The sequence below is a fragment of the Perognathus longimembris genome, chromosome 28, assembly GCF_023159225.1.
Source record: "Perognathus longimembris pacificus isolate PPM17 chromosome 28, ASM2315922v1, whole genome shotgun sequence".
Lineage (NCBI taxonomy): Eukaryota > Metazoa > Chordata > Mammalia > Rodentia > Heteromyidae > Perognathus > Perognathus longimembris.
Window position 1 is genome coordinate 77,303,464 of NC_063188.1, and position 24,866 is coordinate 77,328,329.

At 46.4% G+C, this 24,866-nt stretch overlaps 1 protein-coding gene across 3 annotated transcripts; it reads right to left on the minus strand.

Annotated features, from left to right (window-relative positions):
• Positions 1-47: 47 nt before the first annotated feature.
• Positions 48-22,926, minus strand: Ppp1r3f (protein phosphatase 1 regulatory subunit 3F). 3 transcript variants are annotated; one of them, XM_048335617.1, is made up of 4 exons: positions 22,839-22,926; positions 7,265-7,320; positions 6,440-6,519; positions 48-2,632 (listed from the first exon to the last, which is right to left on the minus strand). In XM_048335617.1, the coding sequence occupies exons 2-4, from the start codon at positions 7,296-7,298 to the stop codon at positions 1,340-1,342; spliced, it is 1,407 nt and encodes a 468-aa protein (XP_048191574.1). In that variant the 5' UTR covers positions 7,299-7,320; positions 22,839-22,926; the 3' UTR covers positions 48-1,339. The 3 variants fall into 3 exon arrangements, with proteins under 3 accessions (XP_048191574.1, XP_048191573.1, XP_048191575.1); XM_048335616.1 differs by lacking the exon at positions 22,839-22,926 and adding an exon at positions 19,473-20,500; XM_048335618.1 differs by lacking the exon at positions 22,839-22,926 and adding an exon at positions 7,420-7,512.
• Between the last annotated feature and the right edge of the window lie 1,940 nt (positions 22,927-24,866).

Here is a 24,866-nt window from a genome sequence, read left to right on the forward strand (position 1 = left end):
AAAAAAAAACCCCAAAACATGTTTTAAATAAAATACAGATTGGGTTATTTAAGAAATAGACTGAAGCACTGGAGGAGAGATGACTAAAGAAAGCCGCTGTGTATATATCTGTATATATCTGTTTTAAGCAGTTTTTCTGCAGTGTTAAGAGGCTGAGGCAGGAAGATCACATGATCAAGGTCAGTCTGGAATACATAAGACCCTAGCTCAAATCAACAAACAAAAATAATAATAAAGGGAAGTAAATAAATATATGGTGTTTTCTTTTGCTATGCAAAGTAATTTTTATTTGCATGCAATAAATATATCTATCCTTTCTTTCAAACAGCTGAGTTTCCTATTTTGAGTAGAAATGCAATGTCTGTCAGCAACTGGTGATAGAAATTTTTCACAGCACATTACTTCTGTCTTTTCTGAGACCTTCTCTATCTTGGGGGTTTGAAGGGTCACCCTCCTGGTGTCAAAGGCTGCTCGGGGTTGGTTTTACTTTTCAGAAACCCCAAAACCTTACTGCTGATTTGTAAGCAGTCTTCACATTCACAACAGATCACAACCTCCACTCAAGCCACACGACTGAGAGCAAGCCTTCATGTGGCCCCCATTCTTCCTCCATGGCTCCCACCACCACCACCCATATACACAGAGGCAGGCTCCCATAGGCAGAATGTAAAAAGACCACAAGACCACATGTATTAGGACTGTGAGGTGAGGAGACAACAGATCCTCAAAGACACATTTAAGAGGCAGCAACAAGCAGGACCATGTCTACCCTCCCCCACCCCCAACTCCCCACAATCTTCTTCCCCCTGGGACATGACCACCCTACACACTCAGGCCCAAACAGGAGACTACTGCACAGCAAGACAAATCATTTCTCATAGAGCTCTATTGTGGCATATAATAATAGGTACTCTATATAAATTAAATTAAAAATAAAGCTCCAGCAGGTTGCACAGGTTGGCTGTTAATAAATATATCTCTGGGTAATTGTGCCCCAAGACCAGCTCACGACCACTCTCCCTCATCCAGAGAATTATACAAAAATAAATACAGGCTCGAGGGCATGGGTGGGGGGAAGAAGGACATGCCTGGTTCCATTCTAAAAGTTCTCACTCGTTCCATCCACCATCCCTGGAGAACTCCAAGACAGGAAAGGGAAGGCCCCTCTCCAGTCAACCACTCTTGGAAGCAGAGGACCAAGGTCCTTCACTGCACAGGCCATGGCATATATGTCATCTCAACCCTCTGGGGGTGGTGGAGGGACTGACCCTTCCCAGACCCCAGAGAGCAGGGGGACTGTAAGGGGGGAGCCTGTTATTGCTGATCCCACAAGCAACCCCTACGAGAACCAGGCCAGAGTCAGGCACAGCGCAAGCACCAGGAGGGACATACCACTGTTCAGAGCCACAGGGACTACCACCAGCCCAGCCAGGACTCCCAGAGTCTGGGTTAAGGGGCCCCGGAGCTGAGAAGACAATCCACACCCACATTCTGCAGGGGCTTCTGGGGTGGGAGACCTCTTTGGGGACTCAAGATTTGGGCCTGCACCTTCTTCATCCTGGGAGATTGCCACACTAGAAAGACAGACATCAGCCCCCACGGGACACAGAGGGGTGGAATTCTGCTCCTGCAGAAGGACTGGAACAGCTGGCTCCTTGCCAGACATTGCAACTGAGCTACCTGCCCACTCAGTGGTGACCTCCATCCGGGCCTCTGTCCCGGCCTCCCCTGAAGACATGGTCTCCCCACCTACGACTCTATTTGTGTATAAAGAGTTGATGTCCTTGGCCATCCCTTTCTCTGGATCCCCAGGGAATGGACCTTCTGTACCCAACACCACAGAGCTGTCACATACAGAGGCTTCTGCCCATGGGAACCACACATCTCCCATAGTGGCTACCATAGAACGGGCCCCAGAGAGGATTTCCGGAGGCGATTCCTTGGGGCTGTCTTCTTCAGGACTGGAGGGAGTGATGGCAAGCCCCTCCTCACCCTCCCCATCATCATCAGGGTCCTCAGTGTCCTTGATAAGCTCCACACCACGCCCCAGTCGTGCATAGTGCAAAGTAATCTCCTCGGCCAGGGCACTGTTCAGGGCCCGCTCGGGGCCAGGCCACTTTAAGATCAGGTCTCGGTCCGTGAGTATGCCCAGGGGATGGCTAGGGGATAGCCCCCCATCTGTAGGGCCCTCCCCGCCACCCCCTGCCACACCTGCAGCCACAGCAGCCCGCAAGCGGCTCAGGTGGGACAGATAGAGCTGTTCCAGCTCCTGATCAATGGTATCTTCGCCAAGCAGCTCCTCCAACCCACTCAGGACCTCCAGACCCCCAGTAGGTTCATCCATAATAGCCCCCGCCATGTGGTCCTTTCGACCCCCTCCACTCTCATTTGACACATCCCAAGAGGCCTCCACCTGTTGGTGGCTAGGCTCCAAGAAAGGCCCAGTGGCCACTTCACTTGCATCAGGCCCAGAGGCTTGATCTCTTGGGGAGCCAGCCAGGCTACAGAAAGGAGTGGAGGGAGGTATCCTGATGGCTGGTGCCTGGAGGACCTCTGTAAAAATCACTGGCGGATTGCTTCTGTTGATGGCACCTTCTTCTGAGGGGTTGCCAGTTCCTGTAACTTCAGAAACCTGGAGCCATGGTGGGGTGAGATGAGAAGCAAAAGGGAACAAGTTAGAGGAAGGATGAGACAAGAAGAGATAGTAGAAATTGATAAGAGCCACACCCAGTCTCATAGAGGTTTCCAGATAAACACAACTAAAAGCACCCTCTGTAAGGCTCTAAACTCCAAAGCCTCTGTCATCTATATTACAATAGCAAAATCATCCCTGTACTGGTAGGTCACATCTGTATTCCTAACTACTCATGAGGCTGAGATCTGAGGATCACAGTTCAAAGCCAACTCAGGCAGGAAAGTCCATGTGATTCTTACTTCCAATTAACCACCAAAAAGCAGGAAGTGGAGCAGTGGCCTTAAGAAAAAACCTCAAGGATATCATCCAGGCCCCAGAATCTCCTATTTGCCAGGAATAGTTTAATGTAAGCATCAAAATAAAACAAATGCAATGCATTGAAAGTCTCCGGATATGTTTAGAATTCATGACATACAAAACACAAAAATCCTGATTAGTCATGCTTAGAGATCATTTTTATTAAATACTGGTGAGTAAATGGGGGGGGGGATTAAATATCTATACTGCTTTTTTTCTGTATAAACATGTCAAGGTAGCCAAACAATTTATGTAGTTTTTTCTTTAGAGACCAATTCTAGGAAATGGGAATCTTAGAATTAAAAGGAGTTAATTCCATTTAAATTAATTTAATATTACACTGAATAAATGTCATAGAAGTAATGGCCTACCAAATTAAATTAATTAAATGTAACAATGAAAAGCTAAATTAATTACATAAAATTAAGGAACTAATAAAGAATCACATCTCCACCTGTATGCAATCAGCCAAACTCAAACTATGGAAAACTCTACAAGGCAAATGAGGTGTCCTTAAAAAAAAAAGACAAACTACAAGAACCAAGCACCAGTACATCATGCTTGTAATCCTAGCCACTCAGGAGGCTGAGATCTCAGGACTGCAGTTCAAAGCCAGCCCTGGCAGACAAACCCAAGAAACCCTTATCTCAAATTAACCATCCAAATGACAAAAAGTGAAGCTGTGGTTCAAGCAGTAAAGCACTAGCCTTGAACACAAAAGCTCAGAGACAGTGCTCAGGCACTAGTGCAAGCCCCAGGTCCAGGACACAGAAATTACACAAAATGAAAGTGAGAGCTGCTGATTTTTTTAATCTGAAGGAGCTGGGATCTGGTGGCTCACACCTGTAAGCCTAGCTACTCAAGGAGGCTGAAATCTGAGAATTGTGGTTCAAAGCCAGATTGGGCAGGAAAGCTCATGAGACTCTTATCTACAAATAAATACCAAAAAAAGGAAATGGGACTGTGGTTCAAGTGATAGAGTGCTAGCCTTGAGCATAAAAGCTGAGGGACAGTGTCCAGGCCCTGATTTCAAGCCGCAGAACTAGCATACAAAAAATCTGAAGAAGTCAATAGTATGTAACTCATACATATAATCCTAACTACTCAGAAGACTAAGAGCAAAAAGTGAAGGGTCAAGGCCAGGCTGGGCAGTAAAGTCTGTGAGACTCCATCCCCAATTAACCAGCCAAAAGCAGGGCTCAAGGCATGACTCAAGAAGTATTATAGTGCCACTGTGAGTAAGGCCTCTGAGTTCAAGTCATGGTACTGGCAAAAAAAATGGTTTTAATCTGAAGAGATAAATCAACCCACTGCAATGTGTCAAGCTTGTTTAGATCCCAGAACACTTACAAGGAAATTTGAATGCTGGCCAAATGTTGATGAAACAAAGAAATATTAATTTTCTGAGATCTGATTATTACAATAGTTTATTGGGGGGGGGGTTGGCTTTACTTTCACAATTCTTGATTTTCTGAGGTAGAAATTATCATCAATGGGATGATGTCTAGATTTTTTTCCCAAATACTTCTGTAAGAAATTGGAGGGGCTGGCATCAGTGGCTCACTCTTGGTATCCTAGCTACTCAGGATGCTGAGATCTGAGGCTCACACTTCAAAACCAGACTGGACACGAAAACCCATGAGACTCTTATCTACAGTTCACCACCAAAAACAAAATCTGGAAGTGGAGTTGTGGCTCAAATGGCAGAGCACTAGCTTTGAGCACAAAAGCAGAGAGAGAAAAAAATAAGAGAAAAGAGAAAGGAAGGAAGGAAGGGAGGGAAAGAGGGAGGGAAGGAAGGAAGGGTCTGGGGAAAAACAGAGGTATGAAGTAGGAAGGGACATGTGAAACTTGATGACAGTACTTGAAATTCATTATGCTAGTCTTTTTACTTTTTCTTTTTCTTCTTTTATTTAGGTACAGGTACTGGGGCTTGAAGTCAGGACCTCCCACTCTCACTTGGGGTTTTGCTCAAGGTTGATGCTTTCTACCACTTGATCCATACATCGATGTTTTCCTGGTTAATTGGAGATAAGGGTCTCACTAATTTATCTGTCTGAGCTGGCTTTGAAACTGTGATCCATAGACCTCAGCCTCCTGAGTAGCTAGGACTACAGGCATAAGCCATTAGCACCTGTTTTTACACACACACACACACACACACACACACACACACACACACACACAAACACACACACATATGAAAAGGGGGGAGGAGGGCCAGTCGTGGGGCTTGAACTCTGGGCCTGGGTGCTGTCCCTGAGCTCTTCAGCATAAGGCTAGCTAGCGCTCTACCACTTTGAGCCACAGAGCCACTTCCATAAACTTGGTGGTTAATTGGAGATAAGATTCTCATGGACTTCCCTGTCCTGGCTCACTTTAAACTGTGTTCCTCAGATCTCAGCCTCCTGAGTAGCTAGGATTATAGGTGTGAGCCACCCAGCTGAAAAGTTTTTTAAGTTATAACACACATCTTCAGAATATCTCCTTCTTCCTTGCTTCCACAGTCACAGCTAGCCTGGACTACTGCAATGGTCTCTTCTTCCCCAGTGCCCCTGCCTTCACCCTCCACCAATTGTGTATTTTCATTGAAGCTGCCAGAGGAAGCCTATGAAACCCTACAGATCATGTTCCTTCACTGTTCATGGCCCTCCTATGGCTCCCCTGCCCTATCTCATAGCAAAGTCCATGGTCCTAGCCTTGGTCTCCAAGACCCTGTCCAATCTGTCACCCACCACCCTCCTACCCCTCTGCCCTTCATTTACTGTGTTGCAACACATCAGCCTCCTGACTGATCCTAACGCACATTAGTCATGTCCCCACCTCAGGCATTTCACCTTTGCCTGGGATGCTCTTCTCCTAGTTATCCACATAGCGTTCTTTCTAATCTTCAAATCTTCCCTGAAATCTAAAGCCTTCCCAGACCCCCAATCTAAAGTCGCAATGTCTCCCCACATTCCCATTCTCTCCTCTTGCCTCTCTCCTCTCTCCCACTCTTTCTCTCTCCCTCTTATTAGCAGTCATTTTCATCTAAAACACTGTATATTTGGGGCTGGAAGTGTGGCTCAAGTGGTAAGAGAGCCTGCTTAGCAAGCCCAAGGTCCTGAGTAACCCCAGTACTGCCTTAAAAAATACATGCCTACAATACCATAAATTTATCTGATCATTTCTTACCCTAGAAACATAAGCCCCAGGAAGATATTGTTTTTGTTCTCGTTTCCAGTAGCACGTAACAAGCAGTCTCTAAATATTTGCTAAATTAACAAATGAAATTTCTCTAAGTCCAAGCCAGTTACCACATTGTCCCCCATCAACCATCAGCTTCTGGTTTTTCTTCCCAAATAAGGTAGACTCAGAGCTAAAGACCCCTGCCACTAAGTCCAGCTGTGGTCACAAGATGAACCTCGTATTAGGCTTTCTATCCCAAGGGTTCAAGAGTTTGCTTACCTGAAGTGTCATCTGGGGCCATGGACGAAGTGGGGTGGGGGCCACTAGGGGACCCACTCGCTCTTGGACATCAAGACACTCTGATGGAGAGAAGAAGGGGAAATATTGGGACAAGACAGTTGAGCAAATAGGCCTAATTTAGTTAAGAAAATCTACTAATATACTCAATGTACACTATTAAAAAATAAACTTAGGGCCTAGGAATATGGCTTAGTTGTAGAGTGCTTGCCTAGCATGCACAAAGCCCTGGGTTCAATTCCTCAGTACCACACAAACAGAAAAGGCCAGAGGTGGTGCTGTGACTCAAGTGGTAGAGTGCTAGCCTTGAGCAAAAGAAGCTCAGGGACAGTGTCCAGGCCCTGAATTCAACCCCAGTACTGGCAAAAAAAAAAAAAAAAAAAAAAAAAAGAACTATGCGGGTAGATAGGAATGGGAGGGGAGAGTAGGGGAGAACAAAAGAAGGGGTGACACTGTCCCACAAACATTGTACTCATAACCCAACTTATGTAATTATAACCCCCTTGTAAAACTACTTAATAATAACATGTCAAAACTCAAATAAAAAGAAAATCTGCTAGACTGGCTAGTTGATAGCTGGAGCTTTTTTGGTAGTCTAAGCAATCACAAACCTATTCATTGGAAACCTAAGAAAAGGAGAAGGAAGAAAGAAATGGTAAGAAAGAAGAGCAGAGGGCTGTGAGAATATAGCTCAGTGGTGAAGCATTTACATAGTATGTTCAGGGCCCTAGGTTCAATTCCCATCACACACTCAAAAATTAGGATATAAAAAGTGGGTAGAATTCCCAAAGACTGCCAAGTACTTACCCGTAGCAGAAGTATTATCATCCATGTTCTTCATCCTCAGTTCCTCCTCATAAGGCCTGTAGGGAAGAGAAAAGAGCACATAAATTGGAGATCCCAAGAGGTCAGTTCTGCCACGCATAGGCACTTTCTGCACCTCTGTGGTGGCCCAACTCTACCTGACGGCTGTTGTTACTCTTCTGCCTCTTTTTGTATCTTGATCAAGTAAGTCCTACACGCCCATTGTAGGAAGCTTACAAAATACAGGAAAATCTAAAGACGTGGGATGCAAAACAAGCACACATCAGCCAGAGGCAATGACTGTTACCATGTGGAAAATTTCATTCCAGACATTCTCTGAAACCATTTAGATTCTGCAGACATGCATTCACAGCTGGCTTTGTCCATTTAACAGTAAGAAACATCATTATAGGCTTTTGCAAACATTGAAAATGGCTGCTTAATGCTTATATCATATGGGCTCACCATAATTTACGTAGCCATTCCCTTCCTTTTGAGCAGCCAGGTTGTTTCCTCTATTATTCAGTCACAAAGCAAACGTCAACAAATAGCATTGGGCATAGTCTTATCAACATGTTTGGATCATTTATTTATTTAGGATCTGTTTCTGCCTGTGATGAAAGCCTTCTTTTCCATGAAAGAGTAAGTGGTGAAAGCTGTCAGATGCAAGAAGCAGCAGAGAGAAGGGGGGAAATGGGGAATGGGAAGGGAGTTAGAGAAGAGTGGGTCTCTGCACCGGCTCTCTTACATTCTCATAGCAATTTACAAGGTCTTATAACCTCCTCACCTCCGACATGGAGTACAGAAAAACCAGGATGTGTACATCGAGCACAGGGGGAATCAAAGGAAATGGAAATGGAAAGTCAGACATCAAGGCCTGGCACAGGGTGAAGACTAAATAGGTGGGATATATTGATTGATCTTACTCTTTCTTCACCAAACCATGTCAAATCCCTTGAGTGGTATTAAGTCAAGCATATTTCAGCCTGATCCTGCCAGATGTGGTACCTCATCATGGAGAAATCACTGTTCTTATTCTTACACAAGTATCTAATATCTACAGATAAAGCCAATGAGGGAAGTATTAACTAAACATTCAGAAGTCTGAGGGAGGCTGAGGAAACCACTCAGACATTTTTCTTCCTAAGAGGCAGCAAGACACTGTTAATATTTGTGGCAATAGTTGAAACTATGAAAATACCTAACCAATTATCGTCACAGAAACAGAATGTCATCAGCTGATATGCTTCAATATATTAATTTAATCTTCACCGTGCCCTATAAGATTGGTCCTTTTAGCTGGGCATTGGTGTCTCACACCTGTAATTCTAGCTACTTAAGAGGCTGAAATCTGAAGGTTGCAGTTCAAAGCCAGCCTGGGCAGGAAAGTCTGTGAGACTCTTAACTCCAATGAACAAAAAGCCAGAAATGAACCAGTGACCCAAGTGATAGAGCACTAGCCTTGAGCAAAAAAAGCTCAGAGGCAATGCCCAGGCCTTGAGTTTAAGCCCCTGGTCTCACACACACACACACACACACACACACACACACACACACACACACACACACACACGATAGTTAACTTTTAATTCTTCGAAATAGGCACTACTGTTATTCCTATCTTATAGATGATGAAAAAGTCTAAGGACACGGCTCAGGGTCATGCAGGAACGGGATCAAAACCAACTGTATTCAACCAACAAGTTGCTGTTCCTTGGATGTGGAAGATTAGAGTCTTACCTAAAACCATCTCCAACCCAATCTAGAAGTTGATAGAGGGAGGAATCATTAATAGACAAGATATTTTCCACCTCCTTCATTGAGGCTGCTTTAGACCTGCCTATTGTCTACATGTTCATTCCATTCCCTAGCTCCATGGGACACACCATTAGGATACCATGAGGCAAGAGCTACACACCCCTTCCATTCGTGCGCTGGAGAAAGAAGCTTGAACCAGGTATATGGATCCAGAGGCCAGAAATTTTGAAAGGGAAAATTTGTCTTTCTCAATAGGCTATGCATCTCACTAGAGGTATTTGAATCAAAATACTATGTGGCTTGTGGTAGACAACTCTGGGAGCCCAGCCAGCAAGTTCCACACATTACAGCTAAGAAAGTAAAGTTCAGAACTAAGTGCCTGTTTCCTTTACCATTTCCCTTAGTGGGTCTAAAATCCAGGCCTTTGGATCTGTGTTTCAATAACAATTTCTGCTGGATGGTACTGAGTTCATTTTTTTTAATCTTGGCATTAAAAAAAAAAACTTAGGATTCTCTAAAACAAGCTTCTTCAAGAATAGTCTTGAACAGACAGAAAGTCCTTCCAGGGACAAGACTAGGCAAGCCTCCTTGTCATGTAGCACAATCCTGACGTGCAATATTTGGGCTTTTAAAATCTACTATCAGGAAGTGGAGCTGTAGCTCAAGTGGTAGAACACTGGTCTTGAGCTAAAGAGCTTAGGGACAGTACTCAGGCCCAGAGATCAAGCCCCACGACTGACAAAATAAAGTAAAATAAAATAAAATAAAATCTACTACCATCAGAGATGTGAAGATAAAAAGAGAATTCAGGAAGTAGCCAGAAGCAGGAAAAGGACTCAATACAGTTGCAGGAAGAAAAGAAAAAAAAAAGACAGGAATCCTTTAGCCCCCAAGCGAATCTCTTCAACAACCAAGGAAGGCAAGAGAGGGCATTCAAAAGTCAGGTCAAGCAATTGAGACCATTCTAAAATCCATGAAGTCAGCAGAAGCATATAAATTGTTCTCTCAACCTCTGAGAAAATCAGGATGAAAACAGGAGGGACAGGTCATTAATGTTCACCTCCAATGTAGGCCTTCTCATTACTATGTCAAGTCACTTGAAAGCCTTCACAAATGCAGAAAACTATGGCTTAAGGAACTGTAAACTGAGAGTCTATTTTGAAGGTAGTGTCTAAAATTGTAGGTTTGTTGGCATGGGTAGCTCATGCCTGTACTCCCAGCTACTCAGGAGGCTGAGATCTGAAGGTTGAGGTTCAAAGCAAAAATCCATGAGACTACCAGCAAAAAGCTAGAAGTGTAGCTGTGGTTGAAGTGGCAGAACACTACCCTTATGTAAAAAAGGGGGGAAAAAGCCCAGAGCCAGGTGCTGGTAGCTCATACCTGTAATCCTAGCTCAGGAGGCTGAGATCTGAGGATTGCAGTTCAAAGCCAGCCCAGGCAGGAAAGTCTGTGAAACTCTAATCTCCAATTAACTACCAGAAAAACGGAAGTGGCGCTGTGGCTCAAAGTGGTAGAGTGCTAGCCTTGAGCAAAAGAGCTCAGGGACAGCACCCAGGCCCAGAGTTCAAGCTCCACAACTGATGACAAAAAGAAAAAGCCAAGTGAGAGCATAATACTCTAAGCTCAAGCCCCAGTACTGGTACAAAAAAGTGAACAAAATCTAAAACTGGGCATGGGATATAGCCCACAGTGCCTAGCAAGTGCAGAGTCCTGGGTTTGATCCCCAGTATTTAAAAAAAAAAGACAAAAAGTAGCTTAAAAAACAAAACAGGGCTGGGGATATAGCCTAGTGGCAAGAGTGCCTGCCTCGGATACACGAGGCCCTGGGTTCGATTCCCCAGCACCACATATACAGAAAACGGCCAGAAGCGGCGCTGTGGCTCAAGTGGCAGAGTGCTAGCCTTGAGCAAAAGGAAGCCAGGGACAGTGCTCAGGCCCTGAGTCCAAGGCCCAGGACTGGCCAAAAAAAAAAAAACAAAAACAAAAACAAAACAAAATATGTAACTGTGGGCTTATAAAATATTACATGTAAAATTCATTCTCTGTACATATCCTTGGAGTGTCTTTTACAGTAAAAAAAAAGATTGGACATTTGCAATAAGGACAGTAAGGCAAACAGAATACAAGTGTTCACTGAAGTCACTGATCTGTAACAGAGTTCTTAGAAAAATGAGGAGGTAGATTAAGAACAAAACTACCTACAGTGTGCCTGTGAAATTTTGAAAGCAAACCTGCTCTTTGGGTACCAATCCTACAAATTTCACAGGGCATCCTCTCAAGGACAGTGGACAGAGATGGGCCAGGGCACATATTACTGGAATGCCTTGGCACACCGCATTTAGGTGCCTGTGAGCACTAGTCAAGCCTAGAAGGGGGTCATTCTGATGGGCATCAACATCCTTCTGCCACCAGGAAGCTTAATGAATGCTGACCTCAGTCAGCATCTGATACTAGAGTGAGATTTGGGGAAGAGATGGTATTGGCCCCAGCCCAGGCCAGCTGAGACAAATGACCAGAAAGATCGAGTTGTCAGTCAAAGAAGGCTGACAAGCCCTATGGTTAAAAACAAAGTAAAACTCAAAGCAATCACAACTCTGCCACCACTGCCACCACCTGGGTGGCAAAGCATTTTACCCTAAGTGGTCAGGCACTGAACCTCGAAGGGAAACTCAGCAGCACCCAGCTCCCATGGAGACAACCTGATCATGCTGACTCTCTGGGTGCAGGTAGCTACAGGAAGCTTCCTCCCAAATACCTGGAATCCCAGTCCCCTGGGGCTATGTGCCTTCTGAAAAGAATGGGGTTTAAAGGCAATTGAGAAAGCCAAGTAATGTAGGGCACTGACTTGCCTTCCCTGAGTGTATCAGGCTCAACTAGGATTTGTGAACATTCCAGCAAGAGTGTGTGAGAGAGCGGTTTATTATGCCATGAGCTTTTTATTGTGACAATTCTTTTGGCTATAGCCAACAGAAAAGCCACTGTACCTCATAACCCAGTACACCCATACCTGTGAATATACAAACATATAGAACTAAGGAATAGTTGCTCTTTGAAAGGAACAATACTTACCTTTATTGTATCTTGTGATATACTCTGATGTTTCCTATGCCATTTTTTTGGTGCTGGTCCTAGGGCCTGAACTCAGAGTCTAGGTACTATTCCTGAGCTTTTGTGCTCAAGGTTAGCTAGTACTCTTGCCACATGAACCACAAATTCCATTCTGGATTTTTTTTCTTGGTAATTAATTGGAGATGAGTCTCATGGACTTTCCTGCCTGGACTGGCTTCAAACTACAATCCTCAGATCTCAGCCTCCTGAGTAACAAGGATTTACAGGCAAGAGCCACCAGCACCCAGCTTCCTATGCCATTTTTAAGTGTTAGAGCCTAGTAAATTGATTTTGCATTTCAATAAATGGCAAGGAAATGCAGTTTCAAATAATTCCAGCTTTGCCACATATCAGCTAGGTCACCAGGGGCAGGCTACTTAACCCCTGTGTGCCTCCATTTCATCTCTAAGGAGGGGATAACAGTAGTAACTATCTCACTGAATCTTTTAATAGGCTAGCAACATATCTGTAAAATGCTTAGCAGTAATTCCTTCCCAACTGCCACTGAGGGAAACTTAGGCCCTTAAAAAGAAGGCAACTTGCCCAGTTGGTAAGACAGATCACCCATCCCAGTACAGCAGTGAGGACCTGGGATACTAGAGTACAACTATGCAGGCTGAGATTCGGGCTCTGCCACTTTTTCAGTGTATGACCTCAGGTCACATCATTACACAGGATGCATTGAGTTTTCTGTGGAATAAAAGGGGATCAATCACTTTTACATTGAATTCTCTCTCCAGACAACTGACAACCCAGCCCACCCCCTTCCAATGAATTCTTCACATTGCCCCTAAGTACCACCTCAGATATCAAGTTGGATCTTGTTCACCTAAAATCTACTCAGGCCTTACTGTGTATTAGGCCTGGAGACATTAGGGTGAGCAAACCCAACTAGGAAGCTTACAATTTGGTGTGGGGAAAAGACATTAAAAAATACTCAAACTCTTTCTTTCAACAAACATTTATTGAGCACCTGCTGAGTGCCAGGCACTGTGGCAGGACTGTGAGGATACAGTGGTGACCAAAAGCAGACTGGGTCCCTACCCCTCAAGGAGTTTACAGTCTAGCAGGGTAGTCAACCAGTAATCCCCTAGTGAAGGGCTTACTACTAACTGAAGTCAGTGCCTTTAGAAAAGGAAAGAATGCCCTAGAACAATGGGCCCAGGCCCAGGCCTGGGCCCAGACCACCATGGGGTCAGCAAACAATAAGGAAAGGAAGAAATGTGTGAAGCATGTGTTCGAAAAGTAAGAGGCTGCTCAGGAGCCTGTAAGGAGGTGACAAATGTAGCACTAAATGCGGTGAGTATAGTGGGAATCTCTGGGATTTAGTCAAATGGAAAGATAAAGTTTGAATACAGGAAGTGAAACAAAGACGAAGGAGAAAGAAAAGGATCAGAGCTGAGGAAAGGCAGCAAATAGGGACCCCAAGGCCAAGGAGAGAAGTGTCCTAAGTAAAAGTCAGCCATTTTAAGAAGAAAACCATATATCCTCTATGGAGTGTGTTCCATGCAGGGGGCTGACAAGTGGAGTGAATGAGTAGAGGAAGTGCCAGAAATTCTCCACGCAGGTGCAGCAGTAAAAGGACAAGGGTGATGAGGTACTGGTCAGGCCCAGAGGGCAGAGGTGGTTCAGTAGAGATCAAGATGTTGGTCTGAGGCTATCAAAACAGAAGACCAGATGATGAACACAGAAAAAACTTTCAGGACAGAAAAGGGGATCAATGATCTCCGGTTCTGAATTAAGTGGCAGAAACCAGGATCCTAGAGCAGTGGAGGGGGAACTGACCTGAAAGTAAGAGTAGGAGCTTCTCCTTGCCTGTAACCCAACAGTGGGGAGGTCTGCACAGCCTTTCTGAAAATTATAGAGAATTCTGTTCTTATTGTTTCTATTTTGTTTCTGGAAGTAAGAGGTAAAGAGCATTTGAAAAAATCACATGAAAGAGAATAGTGGATAAAAATCCAAACCCACAAAACTATAGGTCTGCCAGGTAAGGTAGAAGAGGATCCTGAATTTGAGGCGATGTGGTATTCTCTAACAGGACCTACCTGCTGGGTTGACCAGCACTATGGAAAAAACTAAGAGGCCTGAGTAGGTTAAGGTGGACGGGCTTCCCTGTGGAAATAGTGAGGAGTACAGGACAAATATGCCTTGTGAAACAAAGGGCATGAGCAAAAGCCCAAAGGCAGAAAGGAGCAAGACCCCTTAGAATTACAGAAAGACCATGGTGACAGTAACAGAATGAATTAAGGAAAGACTAGCCAACAGAGATCAGATTAGGGGATAAGGTGAGGGTTACTTGAAGGCCACGTCAGACTTTATTAGTCTTTATTTTTTAGAGGAATAGGACATCTCCTCCAAGTGGTAAGCCAAAGCATACCTGAAGGGTCCCTCTGCATACCAGCCCTGGAACTTTGGACTCTGGGAGCGTCAGTTTGCTCATCCAGGAAAGAGGGATTAAAAACAGTCTAGCTTACAGGTACCACTATCAGGAGTAAACAAAACTTTGTACAAAAATACTCAGCTACGTGCCTAGTAAAAAGCAATGGCTTGATGAATTCTCACACAAGCCCTCTACACCTGCCCCTCCCACCCAGCTCCCTGCATCTTTCTCTGCTTGAACCTAGCACTGTACCTAGCACATAGTAGGCCTTCAACAAAACTTGTTAAGGCACTGACCAAGCCATGTCAAAAGTTTAGTCTTGGGGCTGGGGATATGGCCTAGTGGCAAGAGTGCCTGCCTCATATACATGAGGCCCTGGGTTCGATTCCCCAGCACCACATATACAGAAAATGGTCAGAAGTGGCGCTGTGGCTCAAGTGGCAGAGCACTAGCCTTGAGCAAAAATAAGCCAGGGACAGTGCTCAGGCCCTGAGTCCAAGCCCCAGGACTGGCAAAAAAAAAAAAAAAAAAAGTTTAGTCTTGCAACCCAAGGAAAGCATTCAAGTTTCTGAACTACATACATCCCCAAAGCCACTAAGTCTTCATCCCCACCTGACATGGCCCAGTGCACAGTAGGCATGCAGCCAACATCTTCCAAAGCCCTCTACAGCAGGGCTCCCACTGGGCTGGATTGCTGGGCGTGGCTGTTCTTCAACAGCACTCCAAGCCACCAGCAGCACGCAGGTTTTAAAACAATAAGTTGAAATGTACTCGCCAAGGAAGCCACCAACCTACAAAGTAAACCTTATCGCTGATCTTGCAGTGAGCACCAGCCTCCCCTTTTGCAAGAGCCGAGATCAACAGATAAAGAAGCTATCAAAAAGCCATCTGCCCACTTAAAATAATATCACAAGTCACGTTAGGAACCACAAACCTGGGGCTAGCTACCAAAACAATTGCCTAAATGAGCTACTTCTATTTCTCCTTAAAACCACCCATGTATTTTTAAAAGAAAAACACCCTTCCCACCCACCTTGGCCCAGCGAGGTTTTGATTTCTCTGTTCTCTTCCTTTCATACTCTAGAAAATGACCAAACTCCATTACACAAACTGTCACACTTACAGACTGGGCTCTCACAAGAGCTGACAAGGATGACAACTTGGGGAAAATGATAGAAATGAAGATGGTTCTTGGGGCACTGGAACTGCTCGACCCCATGATCTGAGTGGTGGTTATTCAAGTGCTTGCACAGGTACAAATCCATGGAGCATACACTTAGGATCAATACACCTGACATTAGTACACCTCAATAAAACAAAGTACTTGAAAGAGGTAAAAGACTCACTGGACACTATGTGGAAAACGAACTACACAACTTGTGGGGTGACACTGTCCAAAAATAAATGTACTTATTACTTGACTTATAAAAGTATAACACCTCTGTACATCACCTCTATTATAACAATTTAAAAGTTTTCTTTAGGTAAAAGGGTTGGGTGCCAGTGGCTCATGCCTTTAAACTAGCTACTCAGGAGGCTGAGATCTGAACATCTCAGTTCAAAGCCAGCCCAGTCAGGAAAGACTCTCATCTCCAATTAACCACCCAAAGTGGAGAAGTAGAACTGTAGCTCAAATGGTAAGAGCACTAGCCTTGAGCAAAAAAGCTCAGAGGGACTGGGAATGTAGCTTAGTGGTAGAGTGCTTGCCTAGCATGCATGAAGGCCTGGGTTGTTTCTCAGTACCACATAAACAGAAAAAGCCAGAAGGGGTGCTGTGGCTCAAGTGGTAGAGTGCTAGTCCTGAGCAATAACAGAAGGTCAGGAACAGTGCCCAGACCTGAATTCAAGCCCCAGGACAGGCAAAACACACACACACACACACACACACACACACACACACACACACACTCAAAAATGAAAACAGAATCTGCCCTCAGACCAGCTAGGCCGTCACAAGGACCAGTATTTTTTTTCATAAACAATGTCCCTAGCATTTCTTCTGTTCTTATCAATCACTAGCTGAGTGACTTAGAGCAAGCTAGATAGCACCTCTGAACTCGTTCCCCCTCTTATGTGGGTAGTCACAGTACTTAAGCACATAGTACATGCACCTGGCCCTCAGCTGACATACGCTGGCCACCATTGCCTTTTACAGCTACCACCTATTGCCTTGCCCATGTTTTCTATAACCAACACAACCACATAGTGATCATCATCCCCCCTTTAGCAGATGAGAAGATGGAGATAAGGCCACACAGTTGATGGGAATTTAGAAGTCTCAAGAGAACTATACATTGAGTACCTGAATATTACCTAACACCTCTATGGCATTAATTTGAATTGGGCTCAGTTCTAAGAGTTTTACACCTCCCATGAAAAAGCCATAAGCATCTATTTTGTAGTTGAGGATAGTTATATGAGGCATACTGCTAAGAACTGGCCAAGAGCAGGCACCAGTGATTCATGCCTATAATCCAAGCCACTAAAGAGGTAGAGATGAGAATCAAGGTTCAAAGCCAGCCTGGGCTGACAAATCCAAGGCACTTTATCTCCAATTAACCAGCGAAAAGCTAGAAGTAGGAAGTGCCAGCCTTGAGCAGAAGAGGCCAAGTGGGAGTACTAGGCTGAGTCCATCCCCATACTGATATGGGGGAGTTGGCAAAGTTCACAATCAGAAAATGGCAGGGCTAGGATTGGAACCCAGGCAATCTTGATTCCACAATTCATTCTCAATACTGTTTTTCAAAAGAAAAACAAGGGGCCGGGAATATGGCCTAGTGGTAAAGTGCTTGCCTCGTATACATGAAGCCCTGGCTTCAATTCCTCAGCACCACATATACAGAAAAAGCCAGAAGTGGCGCTGTGGTTCAAGTGGTAGAGTGCTAGCCTTGAGCAAAAAGAAGCCAGGGACAGTGCTCAGGCCCTGAGTTCAAGCCCAGGACTGGCAAAAAAAAGAAAAACAGAAAGCATGCCAGGAACCAGTGGCTCACACATGTAATCTTGCTACTCAGTAGGCTGAGATCTAAGGATCTAGTTCAACATCAGCCTGGGCAGCAAAGTCCATGAGACTCTTTTCTCCAATTAACTAGGAAAAGGCCAGAAGTGGAGCTATGGCTCAAGTGGCAGAGAAACAGCTTTGTACGAAAAAGCTAAGGGACAGTGCTCAAATCTAAATTCAAGCCCCAGGACTGGCACACAAAAAAGTCATGCTGCCTGCCTCCTTTCAACTAAGTCTCAGGCTCTGGTTGGGTTCAGGTTGGCAAGTGGTGCTTGATTGCTTGCTCATTTAACTCAGGCACTTCTGCTCACCAAGTGAGAAGAAAGACATTTCTAAACCACTCAAACTTACCAGGACCAGCAGATCTCACACCTTGCTGCAGCCAGCAGCTTCTACTCAAGCAGACCCAAAGACCAAAAGAGCATTTTCCCTTCCCATTCCCATTTCCAGTCCTCCCAGGGGCAGGGAAATTTTAAGGAGAATTTATTGATCCCAGCTTGACTTAGATAACTACACAAAGAGTCATAGCAGCTGCTTCCCTTGAAGAAACTCATAGCCTAATAGGGGAAACCTAGAAAAAAAATCTTGTATCAGGATCTCCTGGGATGTCACTAGTTCTTTCTCCAAGCCCCTAAATGGTTGGTGGGAGCTATGCCAAAAACAAATAAACAAAACACAACAACAAAAAAAACCCACAAGGGACAGCCAGGTGCCAGTAACTCGAGCCCGTAATCCTAGCTACTCAGGAGGCTAAGAACTGAGGATCAGGGTTCGAAGCCAGTCCAGGCAGAAAAGTCCTTTAACGCTTATCTCCAATTAACCACACAAAAGAGCTGAAGTGGACTGTGGCTCAAGTGGTAGCGTACTAGCCTTGAACAACAACAACAAAAAAAGCTCAGGGACAATTCCAAGGTGTGAGTTCAAGCCCCAGGGCCAGCACAAAATCAGGAAGGGAGGACATGAAGAGCTTGGGGCATAGCTCAAGTGGCAAAACACTTGTCAGGTCAATATGAGGGCAAGTTCAAACCCCAGTAGCACCAAAAAGAAAAACAACAGACATGAGCTTCAAGTCCACATCCCATCTCATTCTGCATCTGGCAAAAGTACTGCATCCTTATGAATGGCTTCAGTCCCTTACCCCTACAAGAGGCTTCAGACTAGATAACAGCATAACAGTAAAAAGCATACTTGGATGTCAAGGTCAGACATGGCTGAAGTTTAAAAGCCATGCACCATCACTTCCTCAACCAGTTTTGCCACCTCTGGAACCCTGATTTCCTGCTGTCAGATGCAAATCAGATTCCCTACTCAACATTGGCAAGGCCCTTGGCCATACGATCAAGTCACATTGCACTTCTCCAATCCAGCACACTGCCCATCATTCACACCAAGCTTAATTCCCACCTCAGGATCTTTACACTTGCTTCTCTCTCTACCTAGAACAGCTTCCTTCCATACATACACATAACTGTTCCTAACCATTCAGGATTCAACTTAAATGGTACCTGATCAGGATCCTCACTGTTCCCTTTTCTACCAACTCTCTTTCATATAACTCACATCATCCAGGCCTTACTTCAAAAGCTCTACCATAATATGTCTAAAGCTGCTATCCCCTCCCAAGTAGTACCTTACTGCATTTTCCTTTCCTCTCAACACCTAACCATATCCCTATTCATCTTCTCTGCTTACTTTCTTCAAAGTATCTCCCAAAAGAGCCTTTTCATGACCATTAAGGCAGGGAAGATGTCTTTTGTTGGGGGACTTGACAGTGGAATTCAACAAATGAATGAAACCCCAGGAATAAAAAACAATGCCTAGCACAATTGTCCTCCACTACTCTTTGACTGAATGCACCCTCCTCCCTGTACTGGGGAGCAGGCCGGATGGGCTCCTGGGCCGGGATGCTTCTCATCCACTCTAACATACAGCCCTTGGTTGGCGGAGGTGGCGCTGGCAGACATTACCTGCGCCTCACCGGCTTCATGCAGCTCTTCAGCTGCCTGGCCTCAGCCTCCACGGGACCCTGGCACTCAGTCTGTGGCTCCAGCTGCTGCAGCTGTGGCTGCTGGGTCAGCCCTTCGGCATCAGTGGGTGTGGGAGCGGGTGCGATCCGGAGCAGAACTGTATAGTTGCGGCCGTGGTTGTTGGCCCAGAAAGTGCCCTCGGGGGTCTCATAGCGCACCACGAAGTCGAGGCGCGCCCCATCGCCCGCACCCTCAGCAAAGGGCAGCTGGAAGGCAAAGCGGTCAGTGCGGCCGCCGTCGTCGGGCGAGGAGGTGGATGCCTGTCCAGGGCCCAGGTCGAGCCCTGGATCCAGAATGTGGTCTCCTGCTCCTGGTCCTCCCGCTCCTGCCCCAGGTGCGCTGCGCGGGACGTAGCGCGCTGGGTGGTCGCAGAACGTAGCCCAGCCGTCGTGTGAGGCCCGCACGTGCACCGCCTTCTCGAAGGAACGATTCAACACGCGTACCAACCCGCGAAGCACCGGCGGGCGCCCCCCAGGCACCCACACCCCGGCACCCCCGGGAACTGCTCCAGGAGGTGGCAGCAGCGCCTCCAGCTCTACCATGACGCGCCCCAAGCGCTCCAGACGGCCTGGCGCGGGCGGCAGCGAAAATGTGGGCACCAAGTAAAACCCCCCGCCAGCGGGGACAGGGCATGGTGGCGAGGGATCAGGACAGGCCTCCTCTTCCTCCTCCCCTTCATCCCCATCCTCGCCATCGTCGTCCTCGTCAGCCCCGCCGCTGCCGCCATCTTGCCCGGCCGCCGCCGCCATCTTGCCCGCCCCGGGCCCGCCCCACGGCCGGTAGCGGCGCAGCTGCGCCAGCGGCAGCCCCAGGGCCTCGTCGGCGAACAGCACCCTCCGCGGGGCTACCGTGGCCTCGACCGAGGCACGGGGCTCACCCGCCGCTGGCGAGGGTGGCGCAGGATGCCGCAGCGGGGGCTCCACAGGGGCCGTGCGCGCCATATCGGCGGCGGCGGCGGCGGCGGCACCGACGGCACCGGCGGCGGGACCGGCGGGGGCAGGGCCTAAAGAGGCAAGCAGCCAATGAGAAGGCCAGCACTGGGAGGTAAGGCTCAAGGGGGCGTAGGCGGCAAGATGAAGACTGGTATAGCAAAAAGCCAATGGGTAACGGCGCGCGAGTGACGTAAGTGGGTGACTGGAGAGCCAAAGCACGCAGCCAATGGAGATGACCGAGAGTGGGCGGGGTGGAAGGAGAGATGATTAGGGAATCAATGGGGAGGCGTGAGTATGGGTGCTGTGGGACCCAGGATGCAGAGAGAGGTGAAACAACTAATGCGAGCTGAATGGGATCGGTAGTGTAAGTAGCAGGAAAAGTGGAATGGTTACGAGAGGTGGTAACAGCAGGGAACGAACCCAGAGGTCCGAAATGTGGGAGATCCGCGGGTTGCGTAGGCGGTGGGACGTAAACTAAAGACAGAGAACAGCCAATGAACAACCGCGCTTCAATGACGTAAAGGAAAGATGACGAAAATGGCTACAATTAGCCAATGGAGAGCCTGGCAAGCATGCACTGCGGCTTCAAAGGGCGGTTCCAGGGCAGAGTTACCCAATACATAGACCAAAAGGAGGCCAAGAGGCGGTGTGTGAGCAGCTACGGAGTCGGGGCTGTAGGGGAAAGCGCTAGTTGGTATGGGGAGGTGCTAGGACTGAGGAAGAGAATGCAGCTAGCCTATAGGGTTGCCATGGTGAGGGCTGTTGGCCCTCAAAGGGCAGTGCTAGTCTGGAGTTAACCAATACCGAGGCTATATAATGTAGCCGGACAAAGGAGGATTTGGAGGTAAGATGGGAAAGAACCGAGCCAACAGTGGCCAGTGTAGGTAGTTGAAATAAGGCCTGAGTAGCCAATAAGGAGATTAGAATGGAGGACAGGGCGTTGGCAGAGGCACATTACTGGGTGATCCAGCAATAGACCTATAGAATACAGGCAGATTATATTCCTCTGGAGGAAAATATACCTTCGCCTTAACCTTTCATAAATCCCCACTACCCCAGCAATGCTCAGAGTCCCTGCAGGCAGAGACTGCACCCTAGTGTGAGACCAAAGAAAGCAAAAAGTGACTCTCCCTGCAGATATCAGGTCTCTCTTGCCATGAGCAGTACTACTAGCTAAGAATGCCCCCCTGATTTTTTTCTTGCTGGCTTAAAAATCTCTCACTGATCCTCACCATTCTCCAAGACTTGGCACCATTGTTGGATGAGTGACCAAATGATTTGGGGGGGGGGGGTCAGATTAGCTTTTTCTACCTTCAATTCAGCAAACACTGATTCTATGTGCCACCAAGAATTAAATTGGGCATGTTGACAGTAGCTAGTACAGCTACAAATCAAAACCTGTCCTTAGCCAGTTTGACACTGCATATCCTACAGAAGCTGGCTAGCTACACACACACACACACACACACACACACACACACACACACACACACTTGAAAACCTCCTTTATTTCTTCCCCAGCTCTGCTTCTACTCTTTTCTCTCTCTCCCTAGAGTGCTGTTCCTTCTGCTTCCTCCATCTAGTTACTCTCCTCACTCCCCCTTTGAAAAGGGAAGTGAGGAGCTGAGCTAGAACTTCTGAAATCAAAACATGCCCGTTCATAGAATTCCCTTCCATTCTGGAAGGAATTACTGAATGCCTGCCATCTGTTGCCGTTCCAAAAATGCAGTTATCTAACCCTCACAGCATCCCCCACAGAGAGAGAGAGAGAGAGAGAGAGAGAGAGAGAGAGAGAGAGACTCTCATCTCTTCAGAATAGTGTCATGAGTCAGGAAGGAATATGTTCAGCTACAGGTGGCATGAAATAACAAGGGCTTAAATAACATAGAATTTGTTTTCTTTTTTCTCACATAAAAGTTCAAGCTGGCAAGTAGTACAGGAACTTCATCCTGCCCACCCATTAGAGACATTGTGTCCTGGTCTGCCCCTCCCAAACACTCATTCTTCAGCAAATCCTGTGGTTTCTCTATCGAAAACATTTCTCCAATCCCCCTGCTCATCACCACCTCCACTGTTGGCACTGTCACCAGTCACTCAAACCCCTGGACCCCCTGCACTCCACTCTATATTCAGCAGCCAGGATGACCCTGTTAAATCCTGACAGTTTGCATATGCTCTCTGTTCATAAACCTCCCATAGATCCCTCCTCACACAGGGTAAAAGCCAAAGTCTTTCTCTTAGCTTAAAAGTTCCTTCATGGTGAAACCTCACGAGTCTCCTCACTGTCCTTATCGCTTACCCTTCTTCCTATCAGTCATTCCACTGTAATCACACCAGCCTTCTTATACCTAGAACAAATCAAGTATACTCTCACCTCAAAGTCTTTCCACTGGCTGTTTCTTCTGGAGTTCCACATGCTTCCCTCCCTTGCCTCCTCCAAGTCTTTGTCAAAGGAAACCTTCTCTGAGGATGTTTTCTCAACTTATTTAATCCTACTCCCTCACCCCACCTCCTAGCCCTCCCAATCCCCTTCCCCAGAATCCTCTGTGCAAGAGGATATAGTCCAAGACACCGGACAGGTAGTGACCTCTGCCCTTCTCTAACCACCTGATCCCCAGCCTTCGTTCTGCAAAAAATCCTGGCTTTCCGTAGGTAGCATTATACCTCCCACACCCTAAACCTCACTCAAGTGTGCTCTTGGGAAACCTTTGACCAATTTAGCCTCTTGCTTTCCTCCCATCTTTCTGGAAATCACTGTCATGGAGCAAGTGTTAGTAAAGGATAGATGGTCAGGGAAAATATAAGGACTCTGAAGGAAATAAACAGCTCCTATCCCAGTCAGAGACAGGTACTTGGAAGGGAATGGGGCCTCAGTTTATAATTACACAGGATGTGTAAGGAATGCTCAGACCCAAGTCCACAAAGAGCAGGGGATCATTAACCTTGGGATCATGCTTACAGTTCGCTCCCCAGATTCCTTCCTGACAAGAATGTTCCTCGCCCTCTCTTTTGCTTCCTCCCACAGGTAATAATGTCTGTTATATACAAAATCCGTTCAGACCTCCAAGCTGAGAATCTGCATTCCACCATGCAGCAAGCATGCATATGAGCCATCTTTGGGTCTTAGGTGTATCTCACCATCTCAGAAGCCCCAACCAGTGAACATTGTTTTAGTTGTTTCAGACTGATGGTTAAAGGGGGTTGGGTTTTCGTTTTCTCTCCTCTCCTCTCCTCTCCTCTCCTCTCTTCTCCTCTTCTCTCCTCTCCTCTCCTCTCCTCTCTTCTCCTCTTCTCTCCTCTCCTCTCCTGTCCACTCTCCTCCCCTCCCCTTCCCCTCCCCTCCCCTTCCTTCCTTCCTTCCTTCCTTCCTTCCTTCCTTCCTTCCTTCCTTCCTTCCTTTCTTTCTTCATTCTATATAGGGCCTTGTTATGAAATCTAGCCCAGCCTTGAACTCACAACCACACAATCCTCCTGCCTCCGCTTCCCAAATGCTAGGATTACACCCTTGAACTACCTGCCTGGTAACATTTTCTTTTAATTGTTATGGGCTGGTTCTTTTTAGGTCTTTTGCCAGGTATGGAAAGTAAATTGAGTTAAAGAAAGACATTTTCCTTTTTTGAGTGCTAAGAGTATGGGAGGGGTGGGGGAGAAGGAGCAGATGAAGGAAGGGGCAAAGGGGTGGTTCTTGGCCACAAGGTTTGTAAAAAGGCTGTTTCCAACTTCTCTTCCCCAGGCCAGAAGCCAGTTTTATAGAAGGGCCAGAATGGATGGTGAATGACTACAAACAACACCAAGCCATGAAGAGCACTGAAGAGCAGGGAACTAGAAGCCTCACCTGTGTTCATCAGGAAAAGCACCTGGAGGCTGGTCTCCCATGTTGATTAGTGGGTACATGCTGAAGTGAAGACATGCAACTGCCAAATAATGAACCACCTTAAAACCTGACAAATCTCAAGCCCCCAGAGGAATCTCCAAATCCCACAGCCACTCTATCATGACAGACAGAACTTCAAACCTGAGACTTTGGGGTTCAGGAAAACTGGGGGCTCCAAAGGTTACCCACTAAGGAAAACAGAATACACACACCCTTTGTGATCTGCCAGCTCTGTTATCTTGGGAAAATTGTTCAACTGCTTCATGCCTCCATTTTCTCCATCTGTGTAACAGCAATGCAGTCGTGACAAGATGGACCACAAAAGACTGGTGAGAATTGAATATAGTTGTTTGTAAGAAGCATGTCTGGCATGTGGAAAATTTGAGATAAATGTGAGCTACTGAGATGATGGTACATGTTTGGAATCCTACATCCTTACAAACTGAAGCTTTTCAGGGGGTATAATATTGTGGAGGCAAAGGGTATCAGAAACATCAAGTTATGCTGTTCCTGACAGGACAAAGGGTT